This window comes from Eucalyptus grandis, chromosome 6 (genome assembly GCF_016545825.1).
Source record: "Eucalyptus grandis isolate ANBG69807.140 chromosome 6, ASM1654582v1, whole genome shotgun sequence".
Lineage (NCBI taxonomy): Eukaryota > Viridiplantae > Streptophyta > Magnoliopsida > Myrtales > Myrtaceae > Eucalyptus > Eucalyptus grandis.
Window position 1 is genome coordinate 46,343,840 of NC_052617.1, and position 19,437 is coordinate 46,363,276.

Here is a 19,437-nt window from a genome sequence, read left to right on the forward strand (position 1 = left end):
GCCTGAGAGACCAGAAGATCGATAAATCAATCTCACAAATAATTCGAATGCATCTCTGTTGAAACGTTTGATCATGTGTGGAACTCCAGTCTAGACAACTGTACACACAAATTTGGCCGTGAAGAGCCAACCCCACCTGCACTGCGATCCGTGACAAAAATTTAACAAGAGAACCGCCTTTAGAGTTGCTGACATTCTACTTGCAAATTTCTACCGCCTGAGTTGCATATCTTACTAAATAAGTTGAAATTTCCATCTCAATAAGTCCTCGACACCGCGGATGGGGAGTATTGACTTTCAGATCCACGAGGACTGTCGGCACTATGATTGTGATGAATTGGTAATCAATGGTGGTTGTGATGATGCTGGTGAGAAGAAGGTGGACTCGATGCGCCAGCCTTGGTCTCCTTCTTCTCCCAAATGGTGTTGATATGTTCTAATGTCGCCAACACTTTATCCATCGAGGGCCTCGCTTTAGGCTCATCCTCCAGGCATTTGAGGGTGAGCCCAGCTGCCTGAGTTGCAGCTTCCAGAGGGTATCGTCCTTCTAATCTCGGATCCATTATCTTCCTCAGCTTCCTCTTGTTGTGGAGCAACGGCCTTGCCCATTCCACCAGATTCTGCTGGCCGCTGGGGCGGGTATTGTCGAGCGCTTGTAAACCCGTCAACATTTCTAGGAGAATCACCCCGAAACGGTATACATTGTTCTTCACATACAGATGTTCTGTCAAATTGAGCCTTTATCATTCTGACATGCATTTTTAACAATCACATGAAATCTTCGCTAAAGATGAAGAAGCATATGAGAGGGAGATCTCTATGAACAGCACAGCAATAAGATCATTTCGCAGAACACCTGCCAAGTAATCTCGTAATCTTCTAAAGAGCATTGTTGTCACCGATCCAAAATCGCCCGCGGACAGGATCTCTGTCTTACTGGTGGCAGAGTACTCAGGAGCCGCATAGCCATCCATCTCGATCGCTCGCGTGGTCACATAAGAGTTCCCACCCACTGGTCCCTGTTTTGCTAGCCCGAAATCCGAGAGCTTGGCATTGTAGTCCTGGTGCCACAACGAGAGAAAGTGAACGAAGTTTCTCAATTAATCCCCAAGAATGGTAGTTCTACATCCGGGTATCATCTAATAATCACAGGCATTTATCAAGTAAATTCCATTCACATGGACCACGTGATCTAAAGACTCCTCCGCATAAATCTAAAGTATCCGGTGCATCAAATGTACCAAGACAATACCAACCAAAATTGAGATGCTTTAAAGTGAAATTTGAGCTTTGTATAGTTTGAGGCGATGTGGGCAACATTTATATGGTATCCTTAAAAATAAGTTCTCAATAGCTGGAAAAAACAAATGAAAATAATCAAGTAGATAGAAAAATTTACCTCATCCAATAATATATTGGAAGATTTAAAATCCCGGTAGATGACGTTATTCTCGGGTGTACGCAAGAATTCAAGCCCACGGGCAGCTCCGATGGCTATTTTAAGCCTCACGTCCCACGGAAGTGGTCCAGCTTTCCCTGAATTACCATGAGCATTTTTTTTTTCCTTTTGCTGTCTGATATCCGAGTGAAAAAAAAAAGGTGATGCTTAGCAAAAAAAAAAGCCGGTAATGCAAATGATCTTACTTTTGAAAAGGTGATTTTCTAGGCTTCCCCTCTTCATGTACTCGTACACGAGTAGGTAGTGATCGTCTTCCCAGCAATACCCCAGTAATCTCACCAAATTTGGATGAGAAACTTTCCCCAAGAACTTGACTTCCGACTGTGGAAAGATAACAAAAATATAATTTATTGTTAACCAACGCACATAAAATTGTGTCGAAAATTTTCGCCATCTTTTGCACAAGCTAGTGTGAGTTCAATAAATTATGTGCAGCAATTTGTGCTTTTTACTATACTAGAAAGTATGTCTTTATAGGCCTAAATCATAGGGAAAATTTCGGAGTATGGTCTATAACGGGACTGTTTTCTCAGAAAAATGATTCATCATAAATCTTGTGTTAAATAAGGTCATGAAAGTCTCAACTTAGTCACATATAAGACCGGAGCTTACCAGTTGGGTAGATCTTTGTCAAAGGGCGAGCCCATGCATCTATATGCATCTCTCTTGCAAATACATGAGCTCATTGGTATTGAAAATTTGGCCAACCAGTAAGTTAGGGTCTAACCAAACTTGCAACCAAACTTGCCACCTTAAGGTTTTATTTGAGGTATAATTCATCTCATTACTTTAAAAAAAAAATGGTCTCATTTCAGATTTTTATTTGAAAACTTAAATGGTGTGGTTTGTTTCAAAAGGACAGGGTAAATTAGCAGGAGGTTGGTCAGAAGGCAACAGAGCACAAGTAATTATTAATCCTTACTCTAGTCAATATGAACTCTCGAGTCTGGGAGTCGGGTTTCCGGCGCCCTCCGAAGCGGAAACAATTTATAATTGAAATATTCTTTGGTCAAGAATTGGACACAAAGAAAAAGAACTTCACAATTAGTTAAAAGGAAATCACTCATTTCGAAATGACCTTTTCAATCCGGAAAAAAAGAAAAAATCTTTAGTATGTCCTCTCCCCCTCTTACTGAAGGAGGGGTCAACTGTTGCAAATTGTCCAGGTCGTCTTTGGCTAATTCTCATCGCTGATTAGCATGTGCTTTATTTTCAATTCGAGTGAGAAGCATTGTGTCGTATGGATCGAGCGGGAGAGGATGGAATTTTAGTATGAATGTTAAGTACGCACCTGCCATTGGCGCAAGCCCTGATCGCCGTTGAGATTGGACTTCTTGACGGCCACCGGGATGCCGCTGCCGACCTCGGACGGGGCGAGCGTCCTCTCGTCCACCCAGCCCTTGAACACCCTTCCGAACCTGTCCTCCCCGAGCATCGTGTCCGGCCTGAAGTTCCGGGTCGTGCTCTTCAGCTCCGCCAGCGTGTACATTTTCAGGTAGGGCGTTATCACCTCCCCGACTTTCGCCGTGGCTGGAGGTTCATCCTTGCCACTGCCACTTGCCGCCGCCTTCTTGTTCTTGCTTCCCACCAACGCATCTCGCTTTACCTTTGGGTTCTTAGCAAGAGCTTCTATAAAATTACCAAAAAAAAAAAAAAAGAGGTGAAATGTGAACTTAGCTTACATCTATCGGAAAGTAACGATAATAAATAGTAGATGAAAGTATGGTTTATTATTTAAAATTTTTAATACTCTCTCTGACGCGTATTTTTTTATTCATTTCCATTAAAAAGAAAGGGATAATGCATTCCAACTACTAACCAAAACTAATCCCAAGCAATTTCAAAGCAAAATAAATTCCAGTAGTAAAGTTTGTGGTCACATGTTCAAAGAGCAGAATTATAACTTCTTCAAATCAAAATCGACAGCCGATTACCAAATTCGTTTCTTGCAATGAGCACACATCAATAACTCTATTTATTACTAAGATTTTGCCTTTCGAAAATGTATGCATAGATTTAGGTCCCCAACACGATTGTTGTTCAGATTAAGAGAGCAAACTACTTCATGAAAACTGAAAACATACATACACAAAATCTAGTAGTCGGACTAAAAAGACTTGAACTCAAGAGTTCTCACTTGGATATTATAAACATATTATATTATCAGTCCTATATTTTTCAACGACAACAACAACGATTAAGCAAACGCTTCCACAAACTCTCTCCCTCTCCATATATGTCTGTTTTGACATGAAGCGGTTCTCCCTTTCTTATTTCGGTGGGTGAATGGTAGCTGGAGAGGGTTGTGAGGTTCGAGGAAAAAAGAAGCAGCCGCCGAGAAGCTAAAGAAAGAGAAACAAAATCGGCTCGGTGCCAGCAACCACAAGGTCTTGACTTTTCTGCTTCCATCTCCGTCAAATTACCAAAAACATTATAAACATATTATATTATCAGTCCTATATTTTTCAATTAAGTTAATTTAATCCATTCAATCAATTTTAATTGGAAATCATTGACATGTAACAGACATTAGCGTGAATAATATTTTATTTTTTATTACTAGATTTGACAGTAAATTATGAGAGATTTATATTCATTTGCACTTTGATATATCATAAATACCAAACAATTGACATCATATTATATGAAATTATTTGGTGTTATTACTATAATTTACCATACAATAAATATGATATAACAAAATATCTTAATTATATATCATATTTTATCAAATCCTAATTTGGTTAGAAATTTAAACGATCAAACGCAATCAATAGGGGTGGAAGAAGTATTTGACTAGCGCTTTGAGATAATGAATTTCTCTTATACCAATTACAAAAATTGAATATCCACAGAAGAAAGAAGGCCCTTACTTTGAGACGCCGGCGGTCCTGTCATAGCTTTCCTTCCAAGTTGGTCAGAATTTAGGCCCAATTTCCGTTTCCGCTTTTCTGCCTGCCGAATAGGCATTTCCCATCTTTATCAACCAAGAAATAAGATGCTGACAGGGAGATCAAGCCTACTTTTGCGACTGGAACAAATGATTGGCCGAATCCAGAAAGCATGGAACAATCCCCACATGATCTCGAACCACATCGTCCCCAATAGAAATATCATTGTTTCCATCGATTCTTTACTAGAAAAGACCAACGCTCACAAAAAAGAACTCCTCACCTTCTCTCCCATCCCTCCACTCCTGGTGTCTGAATCAGTTCTGGCCTGAGAGAAAGGCGCGAAGAGCACCGTTCCTGGGAAGAATGGACAAGAACCTGTCTGGATCCCGATAGAAATATCATTAATTCCATCGGAGTTTTTACTAAATAAAAAGGTCCACCTCAGTCAGCTCGTGCTCACAAAAACGAAGTACTCACATTCGCTACACTCTCGGTGTCGGAATCAGTGCTGGACGGAGAGTGCCAGTTGAACACCATTCTCGAGAAGGATCGGCAAAAATCTATCTGGATCAATTCTGAAACTGACGGGAATTTAGGATCCACAGCAACGAAGGTGTGGCAGATATATGTGAGTTTCCAGATTTGCGAGGTACGCGTTCTGATTCTGATGCATCAAGAGGGATGGAAACTTACTTGTTGGAATAGACAATTAAAAGGAAAAAGAAAGGAAGTGTGCTTTTTCGAAGAAACTGCGGAAGCGGACTCAGTCAACCTGGGCCGAAATTTGTCACTCCTTACAGGCCGGGCATCATTCATGTCCTCTCATTCTGAAGCTTTTGTAGTCGAAGTAAGGGTGTTTTCGGAAGGGGGAAAAAAGGTACGGGTGTTTCGTGGAAATTTCTCCACGGAAGAAATATCGTTAACCGAAAATAATTGAGACAGGTTTTGCACCAGACAGGAAACATTACAAGTGACTAAGAAAATTAATAACTTACTGCGCTGGAATTTAATCATCAATAAAACTTGAAAACATAAAGATATTATGACATAACACTAAGGATAAAGATATACGCCATAATTTAATTGACAGTGCATATTTGAAAACTACAACTAAGAAACAAGCCAGGATTTAATCGACAACACAAATTGAGAAAATAAAAGTAAAGTGCAAGTAAAGTAAATTTGTTTGATTTATACAAGAGGCTTCTATTAGACGAGCGATGATATCTATAGTGCATATGCCATATTTGTTCCTCAGCAGTTTTTAGCAATTGTACCCATGTTCCTCTATATTCAAAAAATCCTGTGCCTAGATTCTCACGAGGCCATGATCTTATCTTCATATTGTCGTTTCTTTAAAAATGGGTGCTTATTGTTTCTGGACCTTAATCACTTCGTTTTTCAAAAACTTCAAATTTGTACCTATAGCTTGATGCCCCTTATATGTTTATCTTTCTCCTGACACCTTGATAACTTGCCATTCTTGCTTAATCGACATCCTTATCAATTGTTATTAATCATACATTATCCTATATCAACAACAATCGGTGACAAATCCTCGATGTGCACCAATACCAATACCATGTGGTCATCAACGGTGGGTCATGTGCTTGATAATATTTGATGCTTCAATCGTGTGTCTACTCATATCAACAACCCGGTTTTTTTTTTTTTGTGTGCAAATAAAGGGAAGTTGATGACTTAATCTTGATTGGTCCCAGCTCACCAACAGCACAAATCTTCACGATGATTATGTGCATGTCATATGCCATATTTCACGCCATGGTCAAGGGCATTTTTATCATAAAATTCCTTTTTTTTTTTGCCAATTGGGGAGGATTATAAAAAAGTCCGAAAATTATTGTAATTGTGTCAATTCAGTCATAAACTTTTTTTCTAATTAAATCTTAAACATTTTGTATTTGTACCAATTTAGTTCATCTGATCAATTTTGGTTAGAAATTATTAACATAGATGTTAGCTCAATAAGCATTAATATGGACAATTTTTAATAATATGTTTTTAAAATTATTTATTAATTCTTTTCTTTCCTTTATTTTGTTCCTTTCTTCTTCTTTTTTCTTTCCTTCTTCTTCTTCCTCTAGCCAATCGCTGACCACTAGCTAGAGGCAAGGGCGACTAGGTCGACCTCGCTGATTCTGGCAAGGTTGAGCCTCGCCCATGGCCAGTGAGGTCACCTCACCTCCGGCTAGTCGTTGGCTTTCATTCCGAGTCAAGGCATATTGGAGTTTTCTGGCTTTTCATCCTTATACATCATTCTGCTGTTGGTGTGTAGCCATTAGCATGTGCATAGGAAGAAATTACTCGGTGAACTACTCTGAGTCAAGGCATATTGGAGTTAAAAATATGCAGAGAAAACTATCCAAATTCATCAAGACGCAATAGAACCTAATTTTAGAGTAATGCTAAACGTGGAATATGCTTAGGGCAAACCATCATCTACGTCACAGGTCCAATTCTTCTTGACGATTATCACCTTGTGGAGAAACTTGCCAACTTTGATAGGGAGAAAATTCCGGAGTGTTGTCCATGCCAGGGGAGCCAGTGCAAAGGGATTCTTTGAGGTCACTCATGACATTTCTCACCTTACTCGTGCCGATTTCCTTCAGGCACCAGGAGTTCAAACACCTGTGAATGTCCGTTTCTCCATCCTCATCCACGAAAGGTGGCCCTGAAACCCTGAGGGACCCTCGGGGTTCTGATGTGAAGTTCTATACAAGAGAGGTAAGGGAGACATGAATGTGCAGCATGGACGAGCACGAGTATGATGCTCCCTGTGATGAATCCTTTCACAGGTGGCCTAAACTCAACCGATGCATATCGCAGTTCTCTTGTCCACATTGCATACATTTGTTTTGCTGCACTTTGCTGTGTGTGTTGACACTAAATGGCAACCTATTAGTCATTTATCGTATTAAAAAATTAGGATTAATTTTATCCCTAAAAAATAGTTAATCGCATAGCATATAGCTTTAGGTACATTTATTTTAATTTGCATTTACATTGGGCTGGTGACAAATATGTTTGAATTGGTAGTTTTGAACTTTAATTTAATGAGTTGGATTAAGCCCACGGAGAGAGCAAATTAGCCCGAGCTGTTATAGAGAATTGACGGGGTGGATTTTCCAGTATTTTCGAGGAGATAATGCGAGCTCATTTTGTGAGATTCGGAATCTGGAAAAATTCGATTACAATCAAGGAAGTTTGGCGATGTTCGATCAATCTTTGGTGAGTTATTAAAAATAATAAAATGGACGATCTAATGGGAAAAGGATTTCTTGCTGATCGCGTGAATGTAAACTTGCGGACAAAGACATTAGAAAAAGGCAAGAAAAGTTAGCTCGTGGGAAGAAATGTTTAAAAAATATTCTTCAATGAGGACACATGGATCCGCAATGCATACAAGGGAAAGAAAAAAGAATAAAACCTCACAAAAGAAGGAAGTCGGTAGGTGGTTTTCTTTAGTATATTCATATTTCCTGTTTTGAAGTGCAGAGTCGGACGCTATAAAAGCAAGCTCACAATAGACAAAAAGCGAGGCGCACATATTGATACATACGGCCACAGTGGGGGGCATTCTTCATACGAGAGAGAAAACACGTGAGAATCGGAGCGGAGAGGGAGCTCCGGGAAGCTCTTCACGGCCGTGACTTTGCTGAGTTCGTGGCCGCACCTTGACACCGATCTTGCTGCCGATCGTCATTTGCATTGACAACGACCAGCTTTCAGTGATCCTCCCGATGATAGAGCAACAGCGTTCACTTCGGTCAAGCCTTGATCAACAACCACGAAGTTTTGGGGCCACACACATTGAACATACGGCCACACGTTGAGAGAATAGATAGATTGGAGGATCAATAGAGAATAGAAACCGAAGTTATTTCTGCTCTTTGGGTCCCAATTCCGAGATCGCTCCATCACGCCTCCAGAGATCCACTAGCCATAGTTGTTCGCCGGACATCCACGTTGTACCCCCACACCGCGACGGCCCCCTCTTGGCCAAGCTCTTCCCTTTCACAGCGAATCTCTTTCTGTTTCGCGGGTTCTCGAATAAGCAGCATTGAGTTTTTCTACCGTGCCGTGAGCCATGACATCACCGCCGTTGTCGGCTGAGACCGGTTTGGTGCCTTCATAACAAAATCGTTCTTTATTTTGCAGGTTCGCTGTGAGACTATCTCGGTGAACATCGAGCATCCCCCTCACCGTCGGCCCATGCTTGTGCGTGGTCACCACCTCCATCGAAGTCCACCGAGTGAGTTGCTCCTTCCCCTAGCCGAGAATTACCGGCGGCGAGGGCTTCATAAGCAGCTTTGAGAGTCCCACCATCGGTCCATACGTGACATCATCCTTCGGCGGTTCCTCATCGACAAAGCTGCTGCGCTTGAGACCAACTTCAGGCGTAAACCGAGGGGATCATCAAGCTATCAAGGGAGTTTCAATTCTCAATAAAAATTCCACTTTTCTTTCTCTATAGTCACGTACAAGGGACACATATCATACCCATGTGAACACCTAAAAAAAGAGAAGAAGAGTTTTCTGGTTTCTCGTGGCTTCACTTTCCTGACGTGGTTATTATATGTTTAATGCATTGCCACACACGATCCACGACATCCATTGATCGCAGACACCACCTGGCGCAAATCCAGCCCGCTCCATTGATTTTCCCAGATTTGTTGAGCGGTTCATTGCGACGATTTCAGTCCAATTTAGCGAGCTGCCGCAACCACCGCTTGAGAAGTAGTCCCTCCTCAGCCGGATATCACCGTGAATCATCCATCATCGCTCGACTTTTCTTTTGTAGAATTCACCGCGAGCCCCAACCTCAACGACTAAGCCGTTGACCCGATATGCCACGAGCTCGCTCACCGTTAAGTTCTAGCGATTCCAGGCATGGTTCTTTTGCCGAAAGCACTCACGTTGAATAATCCATATGCTGCATGAAGACAATTCCACTTGCTGCATGAAGAAGATCCATTGACTTTGACTGAAAAGAGGCCACCCGCTCTGCCGCACCTACAAATCATCCGCGAGCGTCTTTGTCCAACCCCGATCTCCACCGACAGCGGGAGATTCGTTGTCAAAGGAACACCACCATTACATCATACAACGTTCCGGATTCAAGCAGCCACGAGCCAAGTCGACTTTCGAAGTTTCCATTTTTGCAAGCTCATCGAAGCTGTGCCGGCCGTGTGAATCTCCCGTGCCGCCGCTGCGCCACCATCCGTCGTGTTTCACCGTCAAGGAGCCGGTTGCAATCCCGATCCAACTATGCTTGGTCCGAATTTGGAGAGAATATCCTTGAATTAGGTAAGACTCTCGATCAATTTGATTTTCATATATCTCGCTGCTTAATTCGTAATATTGCAATCTTTCTTTGAATGTTTGATTGATATTGCCATATCCAAAAGATCTCTCGATTCCTCATGAATTAGGAATTTTCCTAATTTCGCAACGTGCATATGATTGTGCAGTCCGATTTCACGCTAAATCGACTTGCAATCGCACGGAAAATCGCCAATCCGATCTCACGCTCGAGATACGATTCGCGATTTTATTTGAAGTGGCAATCCGATCTCATGCACGAGATACGGTCGTCAATTTATTTCCAAAATGGACATGGATGATATATTGCCTGATTTGTTGCCGTTCTGTTCTTGATGTCTTATTTTGATTGCTCCGTAAAAAGAAAAGAAAAAAACTGAGTTAGATTAGGTTCGTTTTAGAATATTCCTCGTTTTAGGGTTATCTTGCATGTTTAGAATAGGAAAATAAAAATCATGTGCACGTCATATAGAATTAGTTTCATACAATGCACGTCATTCGTGATTTTTGTTAAGATGCATTTAATTAGAAATTGCCCGTCATTAGAATTAGGTCATTAGATTAATTTAGTGCATATTTAAGTGTTGCATTTCTTTAATTTCGAATCTCATGGAAAATACAAAAAAATTATTTTTAGAATAAATCCATCTCATGCTTCAGGATAGACTACATGCTTATTTATGTCATATTGCGTAGGTCATGTTGCCATGTCATATCATTTCATGTTAAATTAGTGGCATGCATTGCATATTGCATGATTTTCATTAATTAAGTGAAAACAAAACAAAATTGCGTGTTAATTAGAAATCATATTTAGACTTTGCTGATGTGAATTTAAACTAACAACGCGAATGCTTTCGTTGCTATGAGGTAAGTCTGCAATTCATTCATTTGCTTTCTTGAGTGTTAAATTGGTGGTTTGCATACTGCAGGTCACCTCACATGTTAAGGAATTAAAATCAATTCAAGTTGTTTGCCAAACAATTTTTTCAAAATAAAAGATAAAGGTATCGAAAGGGCGTTAGAAATCTAACGTGGCCAGCCTCCCCGAACTCACAAAATCTCTGGTTCGTAAGAATAAAGTAAATCTCCGTTACTTTATTTGGGTTTCTAATCGACCCACCAAAAAATAGATTAGTGGCGACTCCGATTGAAAATCATTTGCATGTTAAGAATTTAAACGGTCGCTTGGTGGTATGGAGGAGATGCAGTTAAAACTAGCTAACAATCATTACCAAACCTTAGGTGGTTCATCCCGAAAAAAAATTGAGTCGCGACACTGTGTGATCTTACCTTTTCCGTTACTACAGGGTACCTTTGATCTCGTGAAACAATTCCCCGTCTTCTTTATCAACGATGGGATGAAATTTCCAGATATTTTTCGTGCACTTGAACCAGACCCCAAATCCCACGTCCAGGAGAACTGCAGGATCTTGACTTTTTCTCCCACCATCCCGAGAGCTTTCGCATGTTCACCTTCCTCTTTGATGACATTGGTATTGCACAAGATTGCAGGCACACGGAGGGCTCTGGAGTTACACCTACACTTTTATCAACGAGGCTAGAAAAGCGCATCATGTGAAGTTCCACTGGAAACCAACTTTGCAGGGTCAAGAGCTTGCTGGAGGAAGAGGCAATTAGAGTTGGTGGATTCAATCACAGCCATACAACTCGGGATCTTTATGATTCCATTGCTGCCGGAAACTATCCTGAGTGGGAACTTTTCATTCAGATTGTCGATCCTGATCATGAAGACAAATTCGACTCTGACCCACTTGATATGACTAAGACCTGGCCCGAAGACATATTGCCCCTAATGCCAGTTCGCCGCTTGGTCTTGAATAGGAACATTGATAACTTCTTTGCTGAGAATGAACATCTTGCATTTTGCCCTTCAATTGTGGTTCCCGGCGTCTACTGCTTAGATGATTGGCTGCTTCAAACTCGTATGTTCTCATTCTGATACTCAGGCAGGCGCCTTGGACCAAATTATCTTCAACTCCCCTAATGCTCTTAAATGTGCTTATCACAATAATCACCACGAAGGTTTCATGAATTTCATGCATAGGGATGAAGAGGTAAGAATTTTCTTTGAATCCTACCGCAGCGATACTCTGGGTCGCGTCTCTTGTGGATTTTTTTGTCGACGTAACTAAGGCATCACGCTTTCCTTGAAGTATGAAGGCGTAGTGATGCAATCTGACGTGTCCATTACAGATCCCAAAGTGGCAGTGCGAATGTCCTCTCTCCTTGTTAGCGGAGGATTTCTTTTTTTATCTTGCAAATGCCCTTTGTGTCTGAAACATGCACACTTGTTTACACATGTAGGAAATTCCTGTCTGTTATTATGTAAAATGATGGATTATCTGTTGAGCAAATGCTTAATTTCCCTTTGCAGATAAAACTATTTTCTTTCAAGGTATGATCCCGTTCGTCATGCAGGGAGATATCCATTCCACCTGCTATGCTGACTGAAAGCGTGAAAAGGTATGTTTCATAATCCTATTTTACTTGAATAGAGATTGATTGCTTGAGGTGCTTTCGTGTATCGATGGGATAGACTCAGCTTGTCCTGTAAATAATCAATTGAATTGCGGTGAGTGGTATGACCGATGTATGTGTTTGGATTTTGTTAATTTTTGTTGGTCACACAGACTATCACTGAGAAAAGAGAACAACTTGAAGCAGCCCGGAGAGATACCGACCATGGACGCCTGACAGGTATCCTTCAGTCGTGCATTTCCTGATAATGGTGTGATGGTCTCATGTAAGAGAAGTTCATCTGCCGATGGATCGATGCTTTGTCTGACCCACGTGTGACTCATGAGATCCGCAGCATCTGGATTTCATACTGGTCTCAGGTGAGACAGCGTTGTCTAGTCCTGATGGCATGGGTTGAAGTGAAAAATATAATATTCAACATGCAGAAATGGGGATTCGGTTGTTGCTTGCTTTGTGATATATGTGTGTGTGTGTGTGTGTGTGTGTGTGTGTGTGTGTGTGTACATCCATGCAGATGTGATAATGAACTCATTTGAGATTACTTGCAATTGCAACAGGCCGACAAATCTCTGAGTCAGAAATTAGCATCTCGGCTCAATGTGCGACCGAGCAATTAAGGACAATACAAAGCTGGATGTTTTGGGATGGAGCAAGCACAAAACGATGTCCGAGCTATAAACTCTGTTCCAATGCTATTTTTTGTTGTGGTATATCAAACTTGCCCTGTCATACAAACTTTCTGGCAACATGAAATTCCTGATTTACTAAATGCCAATTGCATGTGCTGAGCTCGTCAAAAAGATCTAATCGCTTCAGGATCACTGAGGTTGATGCTTCCCATAATTTTTATGCCCATATAGCAATTTGGGTTTTCATTGAAGTGCTTCAAGTTAAAAGTACGTTTTTTTTTTTTCAAGTTAAAAGTATGTTTTCGCCTCATTGTTCCAAGAAATCCAAATCTTCAAGAGATAATTTTTTTTGGAACTCCTTATATATAAGGCAATTAATCCAACCAATCGCCACTAGTCATTGCACGAGTAGTTGACTCATTTCTAGCCGTTTGACAGAACACATAATGAAGGAAATAATTAAGCCACAATTCTAGTTCTAATTGATAACATCTGATCACATTCCATCAAACTTTCCACCTGAAAAATAGTCAAAGTCTTTATTTTGGATAAGTTTGGTCAATCTTCAAAATCAATTTAGGAAATGTCCTCAACACAAACAAGAGAGTAAATCGAGTTTTATTACATTTAACAATGCATGCGTTAGCTCATAGAGGACGGCACCTTAGGACTATCTTCCGGATCTCTGCTTCATAAAAAGGCAAATTAGCGGGGGAAGGCGACTGAGCATGATCACCATATATGGATTTCCTTTTCTTTGTTCAAGTTTCTTCCTTTGTCATCCTTCTACTAATCTTTACTAGGCCGAAAATGTAATATTATTGTCCCTGATCTTATAAGATCAGAAGATCTTCGATAAATCAATCTCGCAAATAATTCGAATGCATCTTTGGTGAAACTTCTGATCACGTTTGAAGCCCCAGTCTAGACTAATGTATACACAAATTTGGCCGTGAAGAGCCAACTTCTCCTGCACTGCGATCCTTGACAAATATTTGACAAGAGACTAGCCTTTACAATTGCTGACTTCCTACTTGCAAAATATTTATAAGTTAAATCTCCATCTCAACGAGTTGCCGACATCAGGGCTGGGAAGTATCAACTTCCAGATCCACGAGGACTATCAGCACTGTGATTGGGGTGAATTGGTGATCAATGGTGCCTATGGTGATGCTAGTGAAAAGGAGGCCCACTTGATGTGCTTGCCTTGGCCTCCTTCTTCTTCTCCCTAATGGTGTCGATATGTTCTAATGTTGCCAGCACTTCATCCATCGAGGGCCTCGCTTCATGATAGCTCTCCAGGCATTTGAGGGTGAGCTCAGCTGTCTGAGTTGCAGCTTTCATAGGGTATCGAGCTTCTAGTCTCGGATCCATTATCGTCCTCAGCTTCCTCTTGTCGTGGAGCCATGGCCTCGCCCATTCAACTAGATTCTGCTGGCTGCTGGAGCAGGTAAGTGCTTGTAAACCCGTCAACATTTCTAGTAGAATCACTCCAAAGCCATATACATCACTCTTCACATACAAATGTCCTGTCAAATTGAGCCATTGTCATTCTGTCACGCATTTTCTAAGGTCACAAGAAATCTTTGCTAAAGATAAGGAAGCATATGAGTGGGAGATTTGAACGGATATTGTAGAAAGATCATTTTGCAAAACACATGCCGAGTAATCTCCTTAATCTTCTAAAAATGTAGTTTGTCACCGATCCAACATTGCCCGTGGGAGAAGATAGATGGGATCATTGTCTTACCAGTGGCAATGTACTCAGGAGCGGCGTAAACATATCTTTCGATCACTTCTTCTTCTTCTAGCTTTGTCACTCGAGAGTCCTCGCGTGCCGGTCCTAGCTTTGCTAGCCCAAAATCTGAGAGCTTGGCATTGTAGTCCTAGGGCCAATTTCACAAACGAGAAAAAGTGAACAAAGTTTTAAATTAATTCCCAAGAATTGTGTATCATCCAATAGTAACAGGCAAAATCCCATTCACAGGGACCACATGATCTAAATACTCTTCCACAAATTCTATAGTATTCAATGCATCAAATATACCAACGCGATATCAACGGAAATTGAGATGTTTTAAAATGAAATTTGAGCCTTTTTTTTTTTTTTTTGTTTATTAGGTGCCATGGGCTATATTTATACAGGTGTTCTTAAAATAAGTTTTCGCGAAGAAGCAAACAAAAATAATCAAGTAGGTAAGAAAAATTTACTAGCATCCAGTAGTATATTGGAAGATTTGAACAGCCCGTAGATGGCGTTATTCTCGGATGTATGCAAGAAATGAAGCCGGGCAGCTCCGATTGCAATTTTAAGACCGCACGTCCCACGGAAGAGGTTCAGCTCCCTCTGCAGTGAACAATCTTTTCTTTCATATTTTTGTTTTCCTAAGCATTTTCCTTTTGCTGTCTGATATTCAAGTGAAAAAGAGAGAGAGAGAGCGCATATTTGGTAAAGTTTCTATTTCTTAAATTTTCTCTTCTTTTGTTCCTTAAAACAATATAAGAATAAAAGCCATTTGGTAATGTAAGCTAACTTCTATTCTCAATTCTCAAAACATATCGGTGATCGAGAATATATTTAGAATAGAAATAAGAAATAGAAAGAAAAAAAAGTAACTTCTTTATTTTTAGAACAATTTTTAAGATAAGTTATTTTTTTCTTTTCTTTTTCCATCCTCAAGTTGTCAGTCATTGCCCAGGTCCAGCATCCTTGCTAGAGCCTCACTAGTGGCTAGGTGAGGTATCGTGAGGTCGCCGACTAGAGGAGGAAGAAAATGGATAAAAAAAGGAGAAGAAAAAATTCAAAAAATTAGAGAATTATCAGAAAATTATTAAAAAATAAAAAGAAAATTCACCCCATGAAAATATTTAATAGTCATACTAAATGCATTCATGTTCTTTTTCTATTTTAAAAATATAAATTTTATATGATTACCAAACACGTTTAAATGCTCTCAAAAATTCGTCTAGAGAATAAAAATGAAATATATATATATATATTTCTATTTTCAAAAATATATATTTCTAAATAAAAAAATATTTTGGAAATATAAATGTTATAAAATGCATCTCGGTAGACATATCTTAAAAAAAAAAAAGTCATGCGGATGATCTTACTTGGAAAGGTGATTTTCTAAGCTTTCCCTCTGGATGTACTCGTACGAGTAGGTAGTGATTGTCTTCCCAGCAATACCCCAGTAATCTTACTAAATTCGGATGAGAAAAACTTTCCCAAGAACTTGACTTCCGACTGTGGAAAGATAACATAAATAACATACCTGTTAATCCATGCATATAGAATTAGTTATTGAACGAATTAGTGCAAGTTCAATTAATTATGTGCAGCAATTAATATTTTTTACTATACAAAAAATTATGTGTTTATATACACATTATAGAGAAAAATCTCATATAAAAATGCGAGATGAAGCTGTTTTCTCAAAAAATGGTTTAAAGCTCCCAACCGTTTCAATTAAGACCCGCTTACTCGTCGGTGAGCCAATTCTTTGCCAAACGGCGAGCCCATGCATCTAACATGCATCTTTCAATCACGTGCTCATTAATATAAAAATTAGCACACCGATGATTCGATATTTAAGACTAAGTTGCCACTTCAATGCCTTAGTTGAGATAAGATCGACTCAAATTTTTCTTCTTCTTCTTCTTCTTCTCTTTTTTATAAGAAAATGGCCCCATTTCAGATTCTTATTTCAAATTTTCCCAAAATCATAATATACTGTGCATGAAATAGTGTGGTTTGTTTCAAAGGACAAGGTAAATAAGCAGTGAGGTTGGCGAATAGGCAATGAAGCTTAGGTAATTAACTGATCCTACTTTTAGCCAATATGAACTCGAGTTTTTTTAATCTTTTTTTGGCAGCAGGATTGCGCCCATCAAATTTGAAACTGTTTATAATTGAAATATTCTTTGGTCTAGAATTGAACCAAAAAGAACTTTGTAATTATTAAAAGACCTTTTAATTCGGAAAAAAAAGTAATATACTCTCCCACCGTGAGGAGTCAACTTTTCACATTGTCCAGGTCCTCTTTGCTTCTTCTGGTGGTTTATTAGGATGTCCCATATTTTAAAAAATTATCTAAAAAGTCATAAACTTATTACATTTTATAATTCAGTTTTAAACTTTTTAATTGTACTGATTAAATTCTAAATATTTTCATATTTTACCAAGTAATCCCATTAGGCTAACTTTGGCAGAAATCGCTAATATGGACACTCAGGGCTTCCACCATGGAACGACCAACGATAGCGTGAAACAATTTTAATAATATTTTAATTTTTTTTTTTCAATTTATATATCTATTTATTCTTTATTCTTTTTTCTTCTCTATTCTTCTTGACTTTTTGCTTTTTATTTTCTCTTCTTTTCTTTTTTTCTTTTTCCCTTGTCGACTATCACTAAACCTCATCTATGGCCAATGGAGGTCACCAGCCTTAGGTAAGGGATGCCCATGTAGGTCACTCTTGTCAACCCCTAGCAAGGCCCTTACCTAGGTGAGCGGGCTACCTCTTCTAAACTAGCAAGGGGTAATCCTCGCCCCGCCCAATCTGGTGAAGGGACTTGAGGCACGACAAGGGCAGCCCTCACCGAGGTTGGCAAAGGAGAAAGGAAAAAGAAAAAGGAAAAATTAAAAGAAAAATAAAAATAAAAAATTCAAAAATAACTACAAAAAAATTTAAAATATTAAAATTATTATAAATTGTCTATGCCAATGCCGATCATGCCAGCCAACATTCATGTTAGCAATTTCTAATCAAAATTAGCTGAGTGGATTTCATTGATAAAATGGTTAATACTGAAAAACCCTAAACTAGTACACCCAGTGACAAATTTACCCCAAACTATTTTTGACCACCAAAAACCCTAAACCTGTTATATCTTTGACAAATTTACCCCAAATTGGTACACTTGTGACAAATTTACCCTATGTTAGTTTTCGTTAAATTTTGATTAAGTTAATTGATACGTGACAATTAAGCAGTATATAAATTGCACGTTTACACTCCATTTGTCACGGTTTACAATTTTGTGATTTTTTTGTGATATTAATCCAATTTACCGAATGTATATTTGTCACAAATTTACCGGTTTAGGATTTTTGTGATTGAATAAATTAGTTTTGGGTAAATTTATCATAAATGTACAAGTTTAGAGTTTTTATGGTCGATCGGGGTAAATTTGTCACAAGTGTAGTAGTTTGGGGTTTTCATGGTTTGGGATAAATTTGTCACGGTATACCGGTTGGGGTTTTCGAGGTATTAACCTTTGATAAAATGTAAAAGATTGAGGATTGAATTATCACAATTATAAGGTTGGAATAGATTTGAAATTTTTGGTAATTTTCCTACTTATTTTTATATTAAAGTGAGGAGCATTGTCACATACTACGCATGTAAAGGGGGAAAATTACATAAAATCATAAACTTTACAATTATGTAGGTTTGGTCTTAAGCTTTTTGTTGGCCAATTTAGTCCTTGGCGGCCGGCGTCCACAAAAGGGCGGTCATTCAGTTGTTGCTCATGTGAATAATTTCTTAATAATATTTATTATTCATTTATTTTATTTTCCTCCCTCCTCTCTCTCTCACCCATGCCAACGGCCCGACAAGGCAAGCTTCGCCATTCACCTCTAGCCGATCACTAAGGTGTATTTAATGACTAACTGGGAAGAAGGAAGGAGGAGAGAGAGGAAAAAAAACAAAAAAAATAAACTAAAAAATCTGAAAAAATAAAATATGATTAAAAATTATCCACGTCAATGTTGATTGCAGATGAACTTTAAATTGGTATAATTACAAAATGTTTAGGATTGAATTAGCAAAAAAAAATTTAGGACCGATTGACACAATTATAAAAGTTCATGACTTTTTGATAATTTCCCCTTATAAAGTGCTTTCAACGAAAATGTAAACTCGAAATCACTCAAACGAAAATATAGACCGCTTGGGAGATAGTGGAATTGTATAAATGTAAATATGCACCTGCCACTTGCACAAGCCTGATGGCTATCAGGATTATACTTCTTGATGGCAACCGATGCCATTGCCGACATGGGACGGGACGAGGGTGTTCTCGTCCACCCAACCCCGAACACCCTCCAAACCGGCCCTCCCCAGATCGTGTCCATGCTAAAGCTCCTGGTCGCTCTTCAGCTCCGCCAGCGTGTACATCTTCAGGTTGGGCATTATCACTTTCGCTGCAGCTAGAGCTTTGTCCGCGCCACTGCTACTTGCCGCCGGTAACTTCCGTTCTTGCTCCCCATCTGACGCATCTTGCTTTACCTTAGAGCTTACCTTAGGGCTCTTAGCGAGACCTAATATACATATGAAAAGGAAAGAAAGAAAAGGAAATGAAAACACTATACTTAACTATTAGATAAATGTAGTTATTATTATTTAAATATTATAACTCTCATTCATATGTAAATTGGACTTTGGCTTAAGCGTAATGGATGAAAGTATATAATTAGGAAGACAAATAGGAGCCTAGAAAGATTTGAATTCTTGAACATTTTATTTTTTGTCATGTAAGATTTTTAGCATTGTTACTAACTATTTAAAAATTTTAAAGTTATTAAATTGAGTTTAATTT

At 39.2% G+C, this 19,437-nt stretch overlaps 2 protein-coding genes and 2 pseudogenes across 7 annotated transcripts in view; 2 read left to right on the plus strand and 2 right to left on the minus strand.

The window, feature by feature from the left end:
* Positions 1-32: 32 nt before the first annotated feature.
* The window catches only part of LOC104450318 (probable serine/threonine-protein kinase PBL11), a 27,543-nt gene continuing 8,138 nt past the window's right edge, over positions 33-19,437 (minus strand). Inside the window, exons 1-9 of one of the 6 annotated variants that reach the window (XM_039314266.1) lie at positions 5,047-5,155; positions 4,831-4,928; positions 4,634-4,732; positions 4,333-4,414; positions 2,751-3,088; positions 1,645-1,780; positions 1,400-1,581; positions 857-1,061; positions 33-724 (exon numbers count right to left, since the gene is read on the minus strand). In XM_039314266.1, coding sequence (XP_039170200.1) covers positions 345-724; positions 857-1,061; positions 1,400-1,581; positions 1,645-1,780; positions 2,751-3,088; positions 4,333-4,414; positions 4,634-4,732; positions 4,831-4,890 — 1,482 coding nt within the window. In that variant the 5' untranslated portion in view covers positions 4,891-4,928; positions 5,047-5,155 and the 3' untranslated portion in view covers positions 33-344. Of the gene's footprint in view, positions 725-856; positions 1,062-1,399; positions 1,582-1,644; positions 1,781-2,750; positions 3,089-4,332; positions 4,415-4,633; positions 4,733-4,830; positions 5,156-19,437 lie in introns of those variants that run through there. The other 5 variants (XM_039314265.1, XM_039314264.1, XM_010064829.3 and 2 more) reach the window with 5 other exon arrangements.
* On the plus strand, positions 6,535-12,815 carry LOC104452127 (annotated as a pseudogene).
* Positions 14,001-18,889, minus strand: LOC120294495 (probable serine/threonine-protein kinase PIX13). The gene is made up of 4 exons (XM_039314614.1): positions 18,828-18,889; positions 16,021-16,105; positions 14,578-14,713; positions 14,001-14,356 (listed from the first exon to the last, which is right to left on the minus strand). The coding sequence occupies exons 1-4, from the start codon at positions 18,887-18,889 to the stop codon at positions 14,001-14,003; spliced, it is 639 nt and encodes a 212-aa protein (XP_039170548.1).
* LOC104429554 overlaps positions 18,897-19,437 on the plus strand; it is a 3,020-nt pseudogene continuing 2,479 nt past the window's right edge.